This window comes from Erythrolamprus reginae, chromosome Z (assembly GCF_031021105.1).
Source record: "Erythrolamprus reginae isolate rEryReg1 chromosome Z, rEryReg1.hap1, whole genome shotgun sequence".
Classification (NCBI taxonomy): Eukaryota; Metazoa; Chordata; class Lepidosauria; order Squamata; family Dipsadidae; genus Erythrolamprus; species Erythrolamprus reginae.
Genome location: NC_091963.1, coordinates 111008568 through 111028778, shown reverse-complemented (window position 1 = coordinate 111028778; position 20211 = coordinate 111008568). Strand labels below are relative to the sequence as shown.

General features: G+C 40.2%; 1 protein-coding gene across 4 annotated transcripts in view; it reads right to left on the bottom strand.

Annotated features, from left to right (window-relative positions):
• The window catches only part of SRCIN1 (SRC kinase signaling inhibitor 1), a 147694-nt gene that overhangs the window by 56422 nt on the left and 71061 nt on the right, over positions 1-20211 (bottom strand). For all 4 annotated transcript variants that reach the window (XM_070727664.1, XM_070727663.1, XM_070727665.1 and 1 more), the window contains exons 2-5: positions 13277-13469; positions 10053-10251; positions 6453-6546; positions 3446-4275 (exon numbers count right to left, since the gene is read on the bottom strand). In XM_070727664.1, coding sequence (XP_070583765.1) covers positions 3446-4275; positions 6453-6546; positions 10053-10251; positions 13277-13379 — 1226 coding nt within the window. In that variant the 5' untranslated portion in view covers positions 13380-13469. The remainder of the gene's footprint in view (positions 1-3445; positions 4276-6452; positions 6547-10052; positions 10252-13276; positions 13470-20211) is intronic.

The window sequence follows — 20211 nt, the reverse complement described above, 5'->3', positions numbered from 1 at the left end:
TTATTTCACTCTACTTACAATTGCATTAACAACTTGATGAGCATGTCTACTTTCTCAGTCACAAGTAGCCACCCAACTAGTGTGGGCAACTGTTATGCTAGTAAAACTCAGGCATCCTGTACCTTCAAGTTGCTCAAAGTGCCTTTTGTGGTCATGCTCCCTGATTTAACTTTGAAAAGGGAAGGGAAGAAATGAAACAAGACAGCATGAGATTAAGAATGGTTTTGCGTTTTGGCTTCTCTCATTCTCCCCATCAAGTGTCCATCCCAAAGGGCCTCTTCAGGCAATCTTTCTTCAGGTTTTGAACTGAGGAGGAATTTCTCACACATACTTTCCACTTCATTAACATCTGATAGGACTGTGACTTTGATTCTATTGACCTCTTCTGTTTACCTTTCACTCCCCCTCCCTCTTGTTTTTTCCAACCATTTCTTTTTTCTGTATTTCTCTTAACCTAATGATCTCTGTTCTTACATTTCTCCTTTACAACTCAAGTCATCTAAGAAACCATGCTCATCCCTGGAGAAATAGGCACAGGAAGATGAGATAAGGCACACAGTCTTATGCTGTCTAATTTGCTTTCAAAGTCCTGAAAATTATGGGTAAAGAGACAGACACAAATGGGAGATAATAGATTAAGTGCTATGGTGACATCAAAGAACAGGTATTCCAGTTCTTCAGTACTACTGAGACAACAACAAACTGAAATTTTAAAAATGAAGGTTTTACAAAACATTATATCCTGCTATTTCAGGGGTCATCAAACTTTTGGGAGCAGTGGCTACATTTGAAATTATTTTAATGACTACCAATCATAAAACACCTTTCTATCATTACAGGAGATTAAAATAAACATACTAAATTGCAGCCATTCTGCATTTTCATAGCCATTCTACTATTTCAGGGGTCATCAAACTTTTGGGAGCAGTGACTACATTTCAATTTTTTAATGACTGCCAATCATAAAACAGGAGATTAAAATAAACATACTGAATTGCAGCCATCCCACCCTTTATTTTCTAAAATAAAAATTCAAGTGAAATCTCAAACTATGCTTGGGAATGATGCTTTGCTCTGCAGGATGCAAAGTTTCCATTATTATAAAATTAAAGAATCCTTAAAAGAGTGGGGCAGGAAGCTTGACAGATTATACGCAGGCACATTGTTTTCTTGATACATTAATTGGGGAGTTAGACAGTATATTATCCAGCAATGACTTTGGGTTCTCTATTACATTTAATTGAACAATAATAAGACCCATTTAATAAAAACCTCTTCTCTTCTTTTTTGAAAGTTTTCTGCTTGTAGATTTTCACTCATTTTATTGCTTACTGCTGGGAAATAGGTGATAATTGTCCCATGGGTAACATCTTTTAATTGAAGTTTGATTTCAGCTTCCCACAAGAGATAGCTATAATAACTATTTTCCTGCCATTTTTAATTTATTTCTTTTTAAATGAGCAAAATAACCCTCTTTTGCATATAATGAAACAAAAGAAGCAAAAGGAAGAACCCAAGATATCATGCCTGCAATAGATCTGACATTTGTTCAGCAATTCTAATGGCAATTATTCAGCAGTCAGCCTCATTATAGAGGAGAACTTAGTTCTGAAGAGTACATAGGATTATGCTGTAAGAGGTAATTATTAGGCATACCCATTCAGACCACCCACTCAGTTGTCAAGTAAAGTAAGGGCAGAACTTGCAAGAATGGGCATCTAAATAAAGGTACACAGAAGACCGAATGCTGCAACAGTATTTTGCTTTGTTACACTGGATTAATCTACTGCTGATGTAAGCACATGGCAAATTAAAAAGGAAAAAAATAAACAAATCATATCTAGAAAAAGAATAAAACAACACTGGAAATGCCATTACTAGAATATGTTGGAATACGGCTTCCTTTGCCTGGCTTCCTTTGAGTGACTGCCTTGCGCCATTCTATTTTATTTTATTTTTACAGAAGATCAAGGATACCTTCCATTTGGTGATTTTCCCCATTTTTAAACATTTCAACTAGTTTTCTTATCTGAGAAAAGCTGAAGAGAGACACAAAAAGAAGGATCTTAACCAGGCCTTGGATCAAGAGACTTTTGTATTGTCGTCAGCAGAAATGGCCAGCAAGAAGCCTGTTTAACATGTCTTCCTCCAGTCCGTAAGAAGACAGAAATATATGCCAACATTACTTGCATTGTCTTACAGCTGATCTCCGCTCTACTTTGGTAATGAGACAGCAGTAGGAGGTTCTGACAGTTTAACACAGAACTGATTATGGAAAATGATTGGTGGATTTCCTGCTGCTGAGAAAAACAACTTCCCTTAATAAGGGGTAAGACTGGGGAAAGAGGTTAATTTTGACAGATAGATGGACCTATCTCTCTGGGTTTATTTGAAAGCAGACAGATGATGATTTATTTCTCTTGCATATTTGCTTAATTCCTCCTTTGTTCTGTATGCAGTCTTTCCCATCCCGACTCACTTATCTGCCTCCTTTGTGCTCCCTTGTTCTTTTGCTTACTCATGTTCTCTTGCTGTCTGTTTCGCTTTGTCGAAAAAGAGCTGACAAGGGGCTATGGGCAAGTGGACTCACCGCTTCAGCCAGCAGAGTGCTCTATTGTGCAAGCTGCCTTGTCAATCAGGCTCTAGTAGTCTGGCACGAGAGAGCTAGACCCATGTAGGCAATTATCCTTCATAGTGCCTGATCATTGGTTATACAAGCTTAGTCAAGCATCCTGTGCTCACATGCATAGGATGTCTCATCCCTCCTGCTGCTCCAGCCAAAATGACTCCTCTGGTCATTTTGGCTTGAGCAGCAAGAGCGATGAGACACAAACAACCCATTTACTAACCCATGTGCATTTATTTTAACATGGGTACAAAATCACCCAAATCACTTAAGTTAATAATAATAATAATAATAATAATAATAATAACAACAACAACAACAACAACAACAACAACAACAACAGAGTTGGAAGGGACCTTGGAGGTCTTCTAGTCCAACCCTCTGCCTTAGGCAGGAAACCCTACACACTTCAGACAGACCCAACATCTTCTTGAAAACTTCCAGTGTTGGAGCATTCACAACTTCTGGAGGCAAGCTGTTCCACTGATTAATTGTTCTAACTGTCAGGAAATTTCTCCTTAGTTCTAAGTTGCTTCTCTCCTTGTTCAGCTTCCACCCATTGCTTCTTGTTCTACCATCAGGTGCTGTGGAGAATAGGTTGATTCCTTCTTTTGTGGTCACAGCATTCTAAGCTAGAAATCTCATTTGCTGAGACTGGAATGTCTCCTCTGTACTCTGACAAATTTAGTTCAGAATAAGAAAGCCTGCATTTTAGTGTCCAACTTTTCAATATGCAAAGTATTCAAGCTGCTAATCACTGTGGTAGATAATGGTAGATCTACTGTTAGCAAGAAATTATATATACTTCCATCTTTTTACCTTGTTTCAGTATCCTTGGCAGGCACAGGTGAACTGAATCCAGAATGAGGTCGTTCCCCAGGTCCAGGGAATAGCTCTGGAGCACCTGAAGAACTGAGATTCCGTGGTTTATTGACAGGGCTTTCCATGAACACTGAGGAACAAGAGTCCTTGCGGAAAGTCTGCCGTACTGGTGAGGATCGACTAGGAGGCCCTGAATAAGGGCTGTGAGGACTTTGGCTCTGCTGAACGTCCACCAGTCGGCCATCAGCTATTTTCTGGGGAGATGATGGTGGCAAACGGAAGCCCATCCCTGGGCCATAGGTATCACTGTAGATCTGTGCATTGGGCTTATATAAACTATCTTCCAGTTCTGATTGTAGGGCAGCAGCTGAATAAGTGCTAAGAGAACGCACCGAGCCCCGCTTATAAAGCCCTCCAGGGTAAGCGAATGGATCCCCCATCCCGGCCAGTGACTGAGTAGAGGTAATGCTCAAACGTCCTTCATGCACCATGCTGTATGGATCAGCATACAGGCCTTCATTCTTCACCAGAACCATGTTTTTTCCCACCAGGTCTTCATCTGGCTTCACATCACGGCGCTCCAAGATAGCGCTTGGACTTGGCGAGACTCCCTGAGCGGGAGGGAGGTTGGAGAGGCGCTCTCCGTGATGCACAGGACTGCCAGCATAGGAGGGTGGGCGCCCACCACTGTAAGACATACGGGAACGGGAAGGCGAGGATGACTGGAGCACTGGAGGAGGAGAACCAGAAGTAAGGTGGGAAGCAGGAGACATGCTGTTTAGGCGCCGGGTGGGAGAGGATTCTCTGGAAGTATAGACCACCTCTCTCTAAAATAATAGGAAGCCAAAGAAATTCAGAATGTCATAAATCTTTTCTGCATTATCACAGTATGCAATTGAAAATATGTGGGTTTAATCATATGAAATAACTTATAAGTGCATAGTATATACTCAGCTGCATGAACATGGACAAGGAAATGTCTTATTCTTATCACAACAGAAAGTTCTCTCTCTCTCTCTCTCTCTCTCTCAATCTCTCTCTCTTTCTCTCTCTCATCCACACCCCTTTCCTACAGGGTTTTTTTTTACTATTGATTCATTCCATCCCCTTTTTGGAAAAATATTTTATTCTGATGAATGCCTTGATAGGCATATTTATTATTTCCCTGCCAAAGTTCTGTTTGTGCTAGTGAAATATTCATTTGCAACTTGCCAAAGATTTTTAAATCTTTCTTGTTCCTCCAAAGCAATTGTTTTTCTCACTAAACTAACTATTGTAGGTTGTTCCTTACAATAGATGGATAGCTTGTACTTATTTTTCTAAAACTAATCACATATAGGAAATTGTGGGATAACTTTATTTTGCACTCAGTTCTACAGAAATGCAAGTTCCATCCTAAATATTTTCAAACCTTATGGACACCATCCATTAATAGAGGATTCTCTAGAACAGTGCTGGCGAACCTTTTTTTTCCTTGGGTGCTGAAATACCGGGAACACGTGCTATCACACATGCACGAGTGCCCATGCCCATAATTCAATGTCTGGGTTGGGCAAAAACAGCTTCCCCCATCTCCCGGAAGCCCACTGGAGGCTGGAAATGGCCTGTTTCCCGACTTCTGATGGGCCCAGTAGGCCCAGTTTTCGCCCTCCCCAGGCTCCAAAAGCTTCCCAGGAGCCGAGAGAGGGTAAAAACACCCTCCCCCATTACCCTGGAGGCTCTCTGGCAATCAAAAACACCTCCCAGAGCCTCTGTGTAAGCCAAAGGTCAGCCTACCGCCACAAGCATGGACATTGGAGCTGGCTAGGGAAATGGTTTGCATGCCAGCAGATATGGCTCCACGTGCCACCTGTGGCATCCGTGCCATAGGTTTGCCATCACTGCTCTGTAGTCTTTTATTTATTTATTTATTTGTTTGTTTGTTTGCTTGCTTGCTTGCTTGCTTGCTTGCTTGCTTGCTTGCTTGCTTATCTATCTATCTATCTATCTATCTATCTATCTATCTATCTATCTATCTATCTATCTATTTATTGGATTTGTATGCCGCTCCTCTCTGTAGACTCGGGGCGGCTAACAACAATAAAAAAAAAACAATATCTAAATCCAATACTAAAACAACTAAAAAACCCTTATTGTAAAACTAATCATACATACAAACAAACATACCATGCATAAATTGTAAAGGCCTAGGGGGAAAGAGTATCTCAGTTCCCCCATGCCTGACGGCAGAGGTGGGTTTTAAGGAACGTACGAAAGGCGAGGAGGGTGGGGGCAATTCTAATCTCTGGGGGGAGTTGGTTCCAGAGGGCTGGGGCCACCACAGAGAAGGCTCTTCCCCTGGGCCCTGCCAAACGACATTGTTTAGTTGATAGGACCCAGAGAAGGCCCACTCTGTGGGACCTAACTGGTCGCTGGGATTCGTGCAGCAGAAGGCGGTCCCTGAGATAATCTGGTCCAGTGCCATGAAGGGCTTTTCTTAAAACAGAACTATAGAACTAAATTGGAATCCTACAGAAGCAAAATTTTATAAGATATATAAATTGTTCCCACAGTGGAGATATAAAAAAAACCCCAACAACCCTGAATATCTAAAGCTCAAAGAAATATAGATCTTCCAGTGATCCTTTCTACTGAAGAGATTTCGTTCAAGTATTTTAGTTTTGCTGAAAAGGAAAGAAGAAAAGAAGGGGTGGGGAAGGTGCTAAGATTAAAATTGTTGGGATTTTTCAGTTACTTTCCGAGGAAATAATCACTCCAGTGCACATCTATCGCTCTCAAACTACAAGGAGGAAATTGCCATCTTCTGTTAGAGTACATTGAACATTAGAGGAAGATTATGACTGCAAATCTGCAAAACCGCAATGCTTGGTATAAGTCAATGTATGTCTGCGTGCACCATAGCACAGGTATTAATTAAATGCTCCTTAATACAGTGCCTATTTTATCTCTTGTGGCACTGACAATAAAGAACAGAATGGCCTCTGTGCAACCTTTTTGCTCTTACCCGAAGGTCACCATTGGTGATGTGGGATCCAGGGAATGAGGCATAAAGTGGCTCTTTCCGGTAGATTTTGATAATACTTCTGTCCTGAATATCCCTGGAAGAACAAAGCCCAAAGAATCACATGAGATAAATGCATATTAGCTTTGGTTATTACTTCAGGTCCTAAAATATGCTTGAGCATAGTGATAGCAGCTAGAATGACAGGTGCATAAAGGCATTTTCCTGTGTCATTGTTTCCTGTTCGTTCCAAAAAGCCTTCAAGCAGATCACATCAGGAATTAGAATTTATAATCTTTTTGCTGTAATCTGTTGCTTTGATATATAGCAGCATGTCCATGCAAATACTTATGTGGGGATCAAATTTTGAACCTAGGGTCAACATTGTGTGGGTCCTTTACATCTCTGGGCTTCCTTTCTTACTTGTAAATTTGGGCTGAATTGCCAAAGCTCACATAAAAGGAACCATGAAGATCTACAAAGGGAGGTATTTCAAGTAAAATGGGTCCCAGGGCTATCAATCAAAGGTTGTCAAGCTGGCGCAGAAGTTGGTGATAAATTAATGGCTGGCCACACTATCTGATGGTTATGGGAATTTCGGTTATGGGAATTTCGGAGGGCTGATTTTCATGAGGGAACAGATGCAGCCACAAAGCATGATTTTGAGTGGTTCAAGGTCATCCTATGCCCACTCACCTGGGTGGAAGCAGAAGGAAGACTTGCCACACTGGCGCAGTCTGAGTAGGCAATGTGGCAATGTGGGTGGGGGACAAGGGATGTGAACTTTCAACTGAGTGGGAAACTCAGATTTGGGTAAACCAGTATAGGTGCTGTTCTGCCGGCGTGTTTCAACCACCCATAATTACAGGGTAATTAGTCCAGGAAGACACACACCACATGATAAAAGGGAAAACCCAAAGGTTTTTATAAACAGAAAAACAGAAACAGCTCCCTTTTTAAATGTCAAAGGGATTTTCTGGTACACACAAGGCACAGGTTAAATGCAATCCAATTGCTCACCCAATAACTGGGAAATTGAGTCCAATTCTAAAGTCCAGAGAGTCCACACACAATCTTGAACAGCACAAAAACCACAATCTTGACAAAACAATGAATCAGATAAACTGCCATGAAGCTAAAACACCAGGTTGCACTTTTATCTGTAGCACTAATTACAGCAGCCCCACCCAACCACACGTGGCCTCATTTTCTCTTGTAATAATCCTTCAGTTGTTGTCTCCTATGCATCACTCTACACATGCATGGATGTGTCATTAATTCTTGTTCAGAATCCAAGGATGATACAGATGATTGATCTCCTCCAGGGCTGTCTGCCAATCTCCTCTCTTCCCTGTCACCCACACTTCCTTGGTCAGAGGAGGCTTCGTCGGCAGATTCCATTGGGAGCAAAACAGGCCTGCGGCATGTGGATGTTCCCCCCACATCCATCTGCACATTCCTTGGGGCAGGAGCTAGGCCAGAGCTAACCACAACAGGTGCCAAGATGGCTCCGGCAATAAATTTGAACCTTGAGGAGTACTTTGACTTGAACTCTGATTTAGCTTGGATGTTATCTGGAACCTTGATACCGGTGCTGTTTAACTAAATCTCTTTCTTCCCATTGAGGAAATGTAAAAAAGAGAAAAGAAGCTGTAGGAAGTACTACTGGAGGCTACAAGAAAGAGATAAAAAAAGTTCTAGTCTTAAATAAAATATACTTTGCCAGAAAATCTACTATGTTCCGCAAGGGGGTGATAAAAACAAGGATGATTAATTTGACAGAAGTATTTAGCAATGAGGCATAATAGAAAAAGAATTGCTAGAGACAATTTTTTCTTCGTTTCCTAACAGTAGAATCATAACACTAGAACTTGACATTAAATAATTAAATTGATTGGCAATAGATTTTGGATGACAAGGAAAAATGTTTCTTTCTGTAAGAAATACTCTACTAACAGAATCAGTTGCTGCAAGATTTACAGTATTTATCTGTGATAATGGCTACATTCCCATAGACAAGGAATGGCGAACATTTTAGACACTGAGTAAGTGCCCAAACTGTGCACACGTGCATGCTCAAACTGGACGGTGCATGCATGCTCATGCAAATGCATGCACATGCTTGGACATGTGTGCATGCTCAGCAGAAAGGGCTCTGTGTGCCACTTCTGGCATGTGTGTGCCATAGGTTCGCCATCATGGCCATAGACTGTAAATCACTTACAGAATAAAACAACACGACGAAGGTAAAATATAAACTTTATAAAACTTCCAAAGTCAGAACCCATTATCTCATAAGAGTGGGTTAAACCTCCATAGCCCACATACTTTCCTGAAGGGTCAAATAGTGATGGCCTTTCAAAAGATGCAGGAGGACTGCCTAATATTCAAACACCCGCTATTCCAAATCAGGCAGGTCATTTCCAAGAAGGCTTGCCTTCTCTTCCTGATCTCACCTGCGTCTTCAGTACAGAGAAGGCAGTCTTATAGGCAGTGTTCCCTCTAATTTTTTTGGGGGGGGGGGGTGGGCGGAAAAGTATAGTGTCTGAGCGGCAGTCCCTTCGGGACTGGGCGGCACAGAAATAATAAATAAATAAACAAACAAACAAACAAGCAAACAAACAAATAAATAAATAAAAAACCCACCCTGTTTTGCCTCAGAGAATTTCAAAATAAAATACTGTACTGTGTGTCTATAACAGTGAGCTCATAATAGGGCAACTCTATCAATATCAAAATGCCACTTAAATAGTTGAGCTAGTTTCAAACTAGATTTTGATTTTCTTTCTCTCTTCCTTAGTCCCATTCTTTTTTTTCTCTTTTCCTTCCTCTCTTTTTTCTATCTGTTTCTCTCTCTTCCTCTCTCTCTCCTTCCCTCTCACTCTTTCCCTCTCGGCTTCTGGGCAGGTTTGGAAAACTCTGAGTTGATGATGATTTTTAAGTGAGCGATTGCTCACTGCTCAGCTTAGAGGGAACTATGCTCATAGGTATAAAACCCTGAGCCATGAAAATAGGGCAATAGCCCATAGTTCAGACAGATTTCACAAAGAATGATTTCCTGACAGCATATTTCTATAGTAAACCAGCAATTGAATCTCCTAGTTCATGATCAAAGTAAGTTACCTAGTTCTTGCCAGGTAAGGATGCTGGAGTTGGTGTTCTTAATAATTAGAACAGTGTGAAAAAAAATAACATTAGAGGTAAATACAATAAACCAAGTAAATACAATGAACCTCAGGCTGGATCTGATTAATATTTTCCTAAAATATATTTTGATATTTTCTTGACAGACAGAACATTTCTATTTTCATCCTTCTCTACTCAGCCTTCTACAATTCCTCTGGAGCAAAAAGAAACATTAGGAGAAATTTCTTGATAGAAATAGAAAGGAGTATTTGGCAACAATATCATAGAGCAAAGGGTCTATTTTTCCAATGCTGAAAATCTTCTGGAAAAGCTGAAAGCCATCTTTTGAAATTTCTTTAGCAAGGGATCGGACTAATGGATAGAAGACCTTTTCACAGAGATCATTCCTCTACAGAAGTGAATATTCTGTCCCCCTGTTATTTCCTACCAGGAATTAATATCTACAGCAAGACATACCTGACATCCTCCAATTCATAGAAAACATTGCGGGACTCATCTTTAATCAGAATGGCAGTGTTTGGGGACTTGAGCATTCCCATTGTCAGCTTCTGGGGAAACATGTGGACAATGAGGGCATGCAGAGTGTCCATGCTGCTGATTTCATGGGTGATATGAACCCTTCTTGTCTCATCCCCAAACTGCAGGAAAAGGATGCCTGGGGAAATGGAGAATAATAGGAAAAGATAATATAGCAGGAAGGAAACAGTTCAAAAGATGAATTGTTGAGTGACTCATAATCTTAAATTCCATGGGACATACGGTATATTTTATTTAATTAATTTATTTATTTTGTCCAATACATAATGAGGGTTTTAGTGGGTATATACATATTGGTTGGGCTGGGAGGCAAAAATAGGAGTTGTGATGTTCCTTCAATACACCAGGGTGATTCGACACAAAAATATGTAACTCTTCCATGGTGCTGTAGCCTAGAGGTTAATTATCTGCCTTACAAGGCAAAGGTTGCAAGTTCAAGTCCCAGTGTGAGGGTATGGCTAGCTGATGAGGCCAAAATAAGGCCAAAATAGATCTATCCTAGTCTCCCTTAATTTTCAAATTCAGCAAAAAAAAACCATGTGACATATATATATGTTTACACACACATAGTAAAATACATGATGAAGGTTATAGAGGAGATACTCATAGTAAAATACATCTAAGAAAGAATAGAAAAGAAGATATAGTAATAGAACACATCAATGAAAGAATAGAAGAAGAGATATAGGAATAGAAGAAAGGTATAGGAGATATAGGAGAGCAATAGGACAGGGAATGGGAGGCACTCTAGTGCACTTGTACTTGCCCCTTACTGACCTCTTAGGAATCTGGATAGGTCAACCGTATAGATAATCTAAGGGTAAAGTGTTGGGGGTTTGGGGATGACATTATGGAATCCGGTAATGAGTTCCACGCTTCGACAACTTGGTTACTGAAGTCATATTCTTTACAGTCAGGTCTGGAAAGGTCAACATTAAGCTTAAATCCATTGTGTGCTCCCGTGTTGCCATGGCCGAAGCCGAAGCAGCCGCCAACAGGCAGGACGCTGCAGCATATGATCTTGTGGGCAATACCTAGATCTTGTTTAAGGCGTCTTAGTTCTAAGCCTTCTAGGCCCAGGACTGAAAGTCTAGTCTCGTAGGGTATTCTATTTCGAGTGGAGGAGTGAAGGGCTCCACCAGCGAAGCATCCCTGGACATCTTCAAGGGCGCCAATGCCTGAGATGCGATATGGGCTCCAAACAGATGAGCCACACTCAAGGACAGGTCTGGCAAAAGTTCCGTAAGCTCTGGTAAGTAGTGTGAGATTGCCAGAGCAGAAGCTACGCAGGATTAGGTCCACAACTCCCGAAGCCCTCTCGGCCATGCCGCCGCAGTGGGCTCGGGCACCTAAATCTTTTGTTATTAGTATACCGAGGTATTTAACCGAGAGGGGATTATCTGTGATAATTTGATTATTCAGTTCGTATTTGGAGTTCAGATTCTTCTTCCCAATGTGTAGGACAGAGCATTTGCTAGTTGAGATTTGGAGTTGCCATGTGTTAGACCACTCAGAAACAGAGTTCAGGTTGGGAATCCCTCTCCCAATCAATTTTCTGACCTTTATGTGATGGTAGCACATGACCCAGGAAGTAAAGATGTTAACTTTATTTTTAGTATTTCCAGCAATCTAAAAGAAGTGTGTATCTTCTCAATGTTTGGTTCCTTCCCCTCCCACCATTTTTCTGCTGGATGGACAAAAAAAGATGACCCACGGTGGTGAAACCAGAATTGGTCTTTCACTGTTTGGCTTGGAAGAACGTATCCCACTTTTCAAAATTTCAGTCTTTTGTCTCCCAAGCCACACATTTCCAAGTGAAAGAAGCAACAGTCACAGAGACTGAAATCCTAGATAAAATAACCCCATTTTTGCAAATTCCTGCAGTATTTCTCACATAGATGTTGGTAGCTTGCTTGCCTCAAACAAATCTGCATCAGTTCAACGGTTAGCTCATGGTTTGTTGGGTGGGTTAATTAATTCAGTTTGGGAAGTTGCACAGAAATCTATCTCCACATTCCCCCATCCTCTAGGGTGCTTGTTAATAGGTGCATAAATGATAAAATATAGAATAATTTTCTCCAATTTACATGTTTCAGGCATAGAGAACATTGCCAAAAAGTTTTCCAACATAGCTAAAAATCTCTTCTAGATGATTATGCAATTGTAATCTAATATATTTTAAGAGTAACATTTTAGGGGGGGAAATAGAATCACAAATACAAATGGAATTATGTGCTGTCAGATATATGGATAAATATTAAATTTATATTTTAGAAAGTACCACACTAGTACCACATGCAATTAGTGCCAACATTTTGAGATGTGTGAATATGAAATTCCATAATCTTACCAGTTATTACAAGTCAGGAATATAGCAATAATCAGGAGACTGGTTCTATTAATTCAGATTTTAACTGATACTTTGATTATCCTGGATTTCTAGATTTAATTGTTTTTAAAAAAATAATAATTTGTGAAGTTTGGAAGCTAAGTTGTTGCTAATAAAAATTATTGTGAACAAGTAAATTAATATAGCTAAACTTCTGGAATTCACTGAAAATACTGGGGTATTTGGAATACCATTGCTTGTTCTCTATGGCAGTCATTCTCTAAAACAGCCTTTCCAAATCTGGAATATGCTGGTTATGATGGAATATAGTTTTAATTATCCCTTATAGAATGACTACAGAATGACTTACAGGATTATCTCTTACAGAATACAGAATGACGCTATTGGCTAAATGTCAGAACATCCAGGATCTCAAGTAAAGCTTTATGCTGGAATCTTTCCTACATTTATAATCCAAGATCTTTTTAACTAAGGATGCCAATATTTTAACCCTAACCCTAACCCTTCTCCCCTAAAATTATGTCAGGCCCTTTCTCCAAAAATCAAAAGTAAATTATTCTGTTGTGAGATGAGTGCCAATACAAATAATGTAAATAAATAAAATGAACATGCTATTGCTTCATCGAAGATGCTTATCTACAATGTAAGTGAAGAAATAAAGTGCTTACACAGAAACAGGTTTAATCACATCCCCTTTGAGTGCTATCCAAGAAAAAAAAGGAGCTTTCATTTTTTTTAAAAAAAGACATCTCCTGCCCAAGAACATGCACTTTGTAGTGTACAAAGAGTTTACCTGGTGACCGAAGTTTTGTTTGGCTGGTGGAACGAGACAATGGCAGGCTTTGCCTAAAACGATTCATTCTGTTGAACCCAATGGGCAGTTCAGCTTCAGACATGGTTTCCAGAGATTCTGCTGAAGCAAAGGAAAGCTTGGCTTGATCAGCCAGGCCAGGCTGAGAACCCTGTGAATGCCGAGAGCTTCGGGTCTAATAGCAGAAACAGAGAGAGAGAGGCAGAAAGACAGACAGACAGAAAGGAAGGAGAGAGAGGGGGGAGAGAGAGAGGGTGGGAGGGAGAGGGAGAAGGAGAGAGAGAGATGCAAAACATTAGGACATATATTTTCTATCACATTTCCAAAACATAGACTTAAACATATATCATTTTGATATAGCCCAAATGTTCAATTGTAGTTCTGTTAGAGAAAGAATCCTACAGAAGGCATACAAATCTAATAAATAATAATAATAATCCTTCTTTTGTAAGAGAAGGAAAAGTTGTTCAGGATTAAATAGGAAGAAGGTTGTATCTCTAGTTTGTATCTGCCATCTTCTTTCTAAATTAAGCATGACAGGGAGCCCTGCCACACAAGAATATGTTGGGAATAGAAACTGCTCACAGTCAAAACAGAACAGTGATGGTTTTACAGCATTCAATTTGCCCTCCATATTTGGAAGGCAGAAGGTGTGACAGAGGAGTGAGCCTCATAACAACAATAACAAAGAAAAAAAGGCTGGAAGACAAATGGAGAAATGTGATTAATGAAGTGCCCCAGTTGCCTCTGTATTCCAATAGTCAAAAAGGCATCTAACAGAAACACCAGCCAATAAATGGCTGAAAACTCCCCAAGCGGTAACCGGAATCTCTGTGGATCCATCAGATGTCGGTATCCATCAGTGCACCCTTCCTTCAGAAGATGGCAGCCGTAGTCAAATCCATTCTCATAAGGCAGTGATAGCAAACCTTTTTTTCCTTGGGTGCCAAAAGAGCACGTGTGCGTGCTATTGTGCATGTGTGAGTGCCCACACCCATAATTCAATGCCTGGGGAGGGCAAAAACCGCTTCCCCCACTCCCCGGAGCCCCTCTGCATGCCAGAAACAGCCTGTTTCCCAACTTCTGGTGGGTCCAGTAGGCTTGTGTTTTGCCCTCTCTAGGCTCCAAAGGCTTCCCTTGAGCTGGGGGAGGATAAAAATGCCTTCCCTCATCCCTCTGGAGACTCCCTGGAAGCCAAAAATGCCCTCCCACAACCTCTGTGTGAGCCAAAAATCAGCTGGCTGGTACACAGATGCACATTGGAGCTGAGCTATGGCAATGGCTCACATGCCAGAGACGATATGGCTCCGCATGCCACCTGTGGCATCCGTGCCATAGGTTTGCCATCACTGGCCTAGAATATTATGAATGCAAATAAGCTTCACTTTTAATCTTTTAAACACAAATCTCACAGTATTTACCATAGTTCCCTCTAAGCTGAGCAGTGAGCAATTGCTCACTTAAAAATCATCATCAACTCAGAGTTTTCCAAACCTGCCCAGAAGCCGAGAGAGAAAGAGTGAGAGGGAAGGAGAGAGAGAGGAAGAGAGAGAAACAGATAGAAAAAAGAGAGGAAGGAAAAGAGAAAGAAAAAGAATGGGAGTAAGGAAGAGAGAAAGAAAATCAAAATCTAGTTTGAAACTAGCTCAACTATTTAAGTGGCATTTTGATATTGATAGAGTTGCCCTATTATGAGCTCCTTGTTATAGACACACAGTACAGTATTTTATTTTGAAATTCTCTGAGGCAAAACAGGGTGGGTTTTTTATTTGTTTGTTTGTTTATTAATTATTTCTGTGCCGCCCAGTCCCGAAGGGACTGCCGCTCAGACACTATACTTTTCCGCCCCCCCCCCCCAAAAAAAAATTAGAGGGAACACTGGTATTTACAGTATAATAATTTTTACTCCCATCTAAACAACTTAAACCTAGAAATAGTTTTGGAATATCTATGTCTTGTTTGTCATTACAATGAGAAAACAGAATTGAATAAGTGAATTTTAATTATTTTATAACATGATAACAATAATAATGTAATAGATTAAAAATAGTATAAAGATAGAGTATTCTTGAAATATTATAAATTTTAAAGTGTTATTCTTTATATTTTATTACCAGATTAAGTAATTTGATATTTTATAAATAACATAAATTATTAGAGTTATATGAATTATAACATAAAGATAACAGAGTTAAATTTAATAAGAACATAGAATGTATGTGTTATATTTCTGTATTGATCTGATTATAGTTAGACTTTTTTTGTATTAGCTAGACTTCTATGATAAGCGGAGCAATGGTAGCTCCTTTAAATGTTGAATGTTGTTGTTTGTCTTGTTTGTCTAATGAAAAATAATAAAAAATACATTAAGAAAACAGAATGAACCAATGGAGGAACAAAAATGCAAGGGCAATGGCTCATATGCCAGCAAATATGGCTCCGTGTACCACCTGTGACCCCCGTGCCCTAGGTTTGCCATCACTATCATAAGGAAATGATCTATCCATGACAATGAACTGATGGAAAAGTCCCCCCCCCCAATAGTTAATAATATATTTGCTCCAAGGTAATTGCAAGATCTAAAACATCGGCATGTGCACAAAGGCCAGTGATAGCCTATGGCAAACACATGATTGCCATAGTGGCAATGAACTTCCAGATGGGCTCTAATTCCAAGGAGAGGAGTTTGAAATCACTTTCTACTCTTTGGTGTCACTGTGAAACTACAATCTTACAATGTTTGTGATATGACAAAATACAAATATATAGGGAACAATCCTACTACCAAAATCTATTTAAATTGTTTTAAATGGAATATAATCAAATGTGTTCTTCCTCTTTATCTATTTCTTTGTCTAGTTGCATTTATTATTTGGAACACGATTTGCAGTATGCTTGTTCAAAGGCAGAATGTGGTCTCCACCTGACAAAAAAAAGTACTTACTTATTTACAAGAAATGTTATAGTCCATAAATAGAAACCTTCCGAAAATATTTTTTCTGAAAACCACAGAATCAGTGTTTTGTTTCACAATCGAACATAGAAGCAGAATTTGGAAGCATAGTTATAAATTTTAACCAATTTAATTGATATACAAGCACTTTACTTAATTAATAGCGGTTGATTAATTTTAATCAGCAGAGCTCTACATTAACAATGCTTGTTTAATTTTAAGTCTATTTTCATTCTGTTACATTGCTACAGATGGAATGAAATGTAAGATATTAAATATGCCATTCGCACAATACCTTTTAAAAAAATAACTTTATGGTAAATGCTTCCTTTAATATCTAAAAAAATACAGTTTATTGAGCTTTGGCTGGTTGCAAATGTACATAAATTCAGTCAATTAGATGACTGCTCTATTAAGGGCAAGTGATTAATCAGGAAAGATGTTTTAATTGGTCAATAGCTTCCACTGGAATGAGCTTCTGCCAGTCTTGACAGACCAGCTTAATTAATCTAGTAGCCAAGCATTCATCCAATTTGTTCCCCAAGATTCCCAGTGATGAAAATTGTGTTTATGGAGGCATGTGCACACAGTCCTTGGCAATCAGTTCTACCGCTGTATCAGTATTAAGTTAGATTTATGTCCAATGTTCTGATTTCTTTCCTTGATTACTATTTTATTCCTATACTTTCTTCCCTTTTGTCTGTGCTGCCTTTCTAATCTCTTCAAGGAAGCTTTCAGAGCTCGACAAAGAGGATATTCTGAATTCTTTTAGCAACTTGACAATTAAAAGAACTGTTAAGATTCAAATTCCATCCTTTTTCTACATCACACATATGTACATGAGTGGAAGAACCCATGACATCACAGCATACATTTCATCATTTTGACAAATGATGTCCTCCTGGATGCAGGGGGCTCTTATGGTTGGTGACATTCAAGAAGGGGGTAGGGTAGCAAAGAAAGAAGGTTTAACATATTTTGTATCTACCTCAATTGGTTACAACCACAAAAAAAGAGCCGGAGTGGCGCAGCAGGTAAAGTGCTGTACTGCAGACCACTGAAGCTGACTTGTAGATCTGAAGGTCAGCGGTTCAAATCTCATCACCGGCTCAAGGTTGACTCAGCCTTCCATCCTTCCGAGGTGGGTAAAATGAGGACCCGGATTGTGGGGGCAATAGCCTAGCTCTGTTAAAAAAGTGCTATTGCTAACATGTTGTAAGCCGCCCTGAGTCTAAGGAGAAGGGCGGCATAAAAATCGAATGAATGAATGAATGAATGAATGAATGAATGAATGAATAAATAAATTAGGACTAGAACTTGCATCGCTAAGTGATGGGATTTGCCTGATTTTATGACCTTTTTTGCTGCAATCTTTAAATAAATCACATGGCCTTCCCCAACTTGTTGAAAGCTACCTGGGAAACGGGTGAAATGCTCCCGGTTCGCTTGTGCCTATCAGTCATCAGAGAGCTGGTCGTGGAGGGGTCATGAGGCTCTGCCCACCCGCCCGGCTACCACCATTTGGGTTCTTTTACCATCTGTGCATGCACAAACCGTTCTCAAATGGCAGGGTCCGCGTGGGTGGGCAAAGCCTCGTGCTTTCTTCGTGACCTGCTCTCCTACGACTGATAGGCATCAGTGAACCGGGAACATTTAACCCCTGCTGGGAAGCTCACAATTGGAAAACATATGACCTTGGGATGCTGCAACCATCAAAAACATATGCCAGTTGCCAAACACCCAAAAAGGCATGTGACCACATGTGATGGTCCTAATTGCTAGGCCTGGCTATAGACTGTAACTTCAAACATTTGTTAAATAAATGATTATAATTTGAGGACTACATGTAATGGAAAGCCAAAATAGAAGTTAGATGTAGCACAGCAATCAGCAGTGGAGAAAGCAATGTTTATGCTGGCGTAGTTCTTTTCTGGCTCAAGGACAGGCGGATAGCATTTTAATTGAGCTTTGGGGGAAATCCCACAGTGCTACCAAATAGATAGTCTCTTTTTCCTCCCTCAGTAATAATTTCTGTGGTAAAAGACAGAACTAACCTGGGAGACTATGACAAAATTGCAAAAAGGCAAGTTTCCTGAACATCCCCTTAATAAAATCTATATTTGAGACAGGCTTTATTCTAACTATTCAATAAAAGATTTTTCTGGAAGCACATTTCCTTTCCTCACAGCAGGAGAGAGAGATATAAAGAGGGATGATGGGGGGGGGGGGAGGATAGAATACATTAATTGTCCTTAATCAAAGCTGGAAGAGAGTTTACAAGGAGGCAGCTTGCTTTTCTTCCCCTTCAGCAGCTATCCATTAAGAAAATAACCTGTCATCAGAGAGCAGCTTCCTTTTATGGCATAGGACAGTGATGGCAAACCTTTTTTCCCTTGGGTGCAAAAAGAGTGTGCACATGTGCGTGTACCCACACCCATAATTCAATGCCTGGGGAGGGCAAAAAACAGCTCCCTCCCAGAAACCCTCTGGAGGCCAGAAATGGCCTGTTTCCCAACTTCTGGTGGGCCCAGTATGCTTGTGTTTTGCCCTCCCCAGGCTCCAAAGGCTTCCCTGGAGCTGGGGGAAGGTAAAAACGCCCCCCCCCAGAGGTTCTCTGGAAGCAAATAAACACCCTCCCAGAGCCTCTGTGCAAGCCAAAAATCAGTAGGGCAGCACACACATGCATGTTAGAGCTGAGCTAAGGCAATGGCTTGTATGCCAGCAGATATGGCTCCACGTGCCACCTGTGGCACCATGCCATAGGTTCACCATCACTGGCATAGGAGGAAAACTTCTTTATCTGAGATCAGAGCAAGTTCTTATATAAATTTTGATGGTTTTACTGCTGACTGCAGACAAATAAACAGACAAAAAACTCAAGACATTGTGATTGCCCTTGGGATTGCTATAGACTAATTATCTCTTGTGTGAAAGAGACAGCTTCTTGGAGAAAGGACTGGGAGATGCGAGCAGCAAAAAGAAGCTTCTCTGAAAATCTAAAGAATCACTTCTCAACATATGAACCAGCAAACATGTGGAGAACTCTTAAAAATATCACTAGTTATGGCAGAGCACCGTCCCAAGCTGAAGGAAATTAGCAATGACCTGAACGTGTTTTACTGCATGTTTGAAAGGAAACTACAGCCACCTATCTCCATAAACCCCATCTCAGACACACCAACAACAGTCAAGCCTCCTACAATTGGTAGGAGCCCATACCATTGGCTTCACAACCCTTGGTAATCACAGAAAAGGAAGTGCACAATCTATTTCACAGATAGAAGCCAAGAAAAACTCCAGTCCAGACAAGGCACTCCTCCTTACTTAAAAGTCTGTGCTGACCAATTGGTCTCCACCTTCAATGAATCACTAGAGATGTGCTATGTTCCTCCTTGCTTCAAATGCTCTACTATCATCTTAGTGTCGAAGAAGCCCTCCATCAAGGAACTGAATGACTACAGACCAGTGGCTCTAACTGTCACGCTGAATATTGCCAGCCACAGAGACATTCAGTAATTAAAGGGTTAACATGTGTGCCTTGTCATTAATCACCTCCCATATTTTATGTAACATCTTCCATGTCATTTCTGCCTTCTTCCTCTTGTTCTGCTTGTCCCTGTTGTTCTAAAGACTCCATGATGTGCTTTTGTATTCCTTTGTCTATCAAGACACTATTTTGTTTTCTACTTTTATCATAAAAGGAAGCTTGTTTTTGAAATAACAATGCTTGGATCTCTTAAATCCATCACCTCCACGGTGTAAAATTCAAACGGACTTTTACAATCCATGACACTAACATCTGTAGTTATGCAAACCTTTGAAAGTCTAGTGATGTCCTACTTGAAAACCATCATGGACCCACTGTTAGAGCCCCCTGCAATTTGCATACTGAGCAAATAGATCAACAGATGATGCTGTTAATATGGCTCTGCATTATATCTTACAACATCTTGAATTTCCAAAA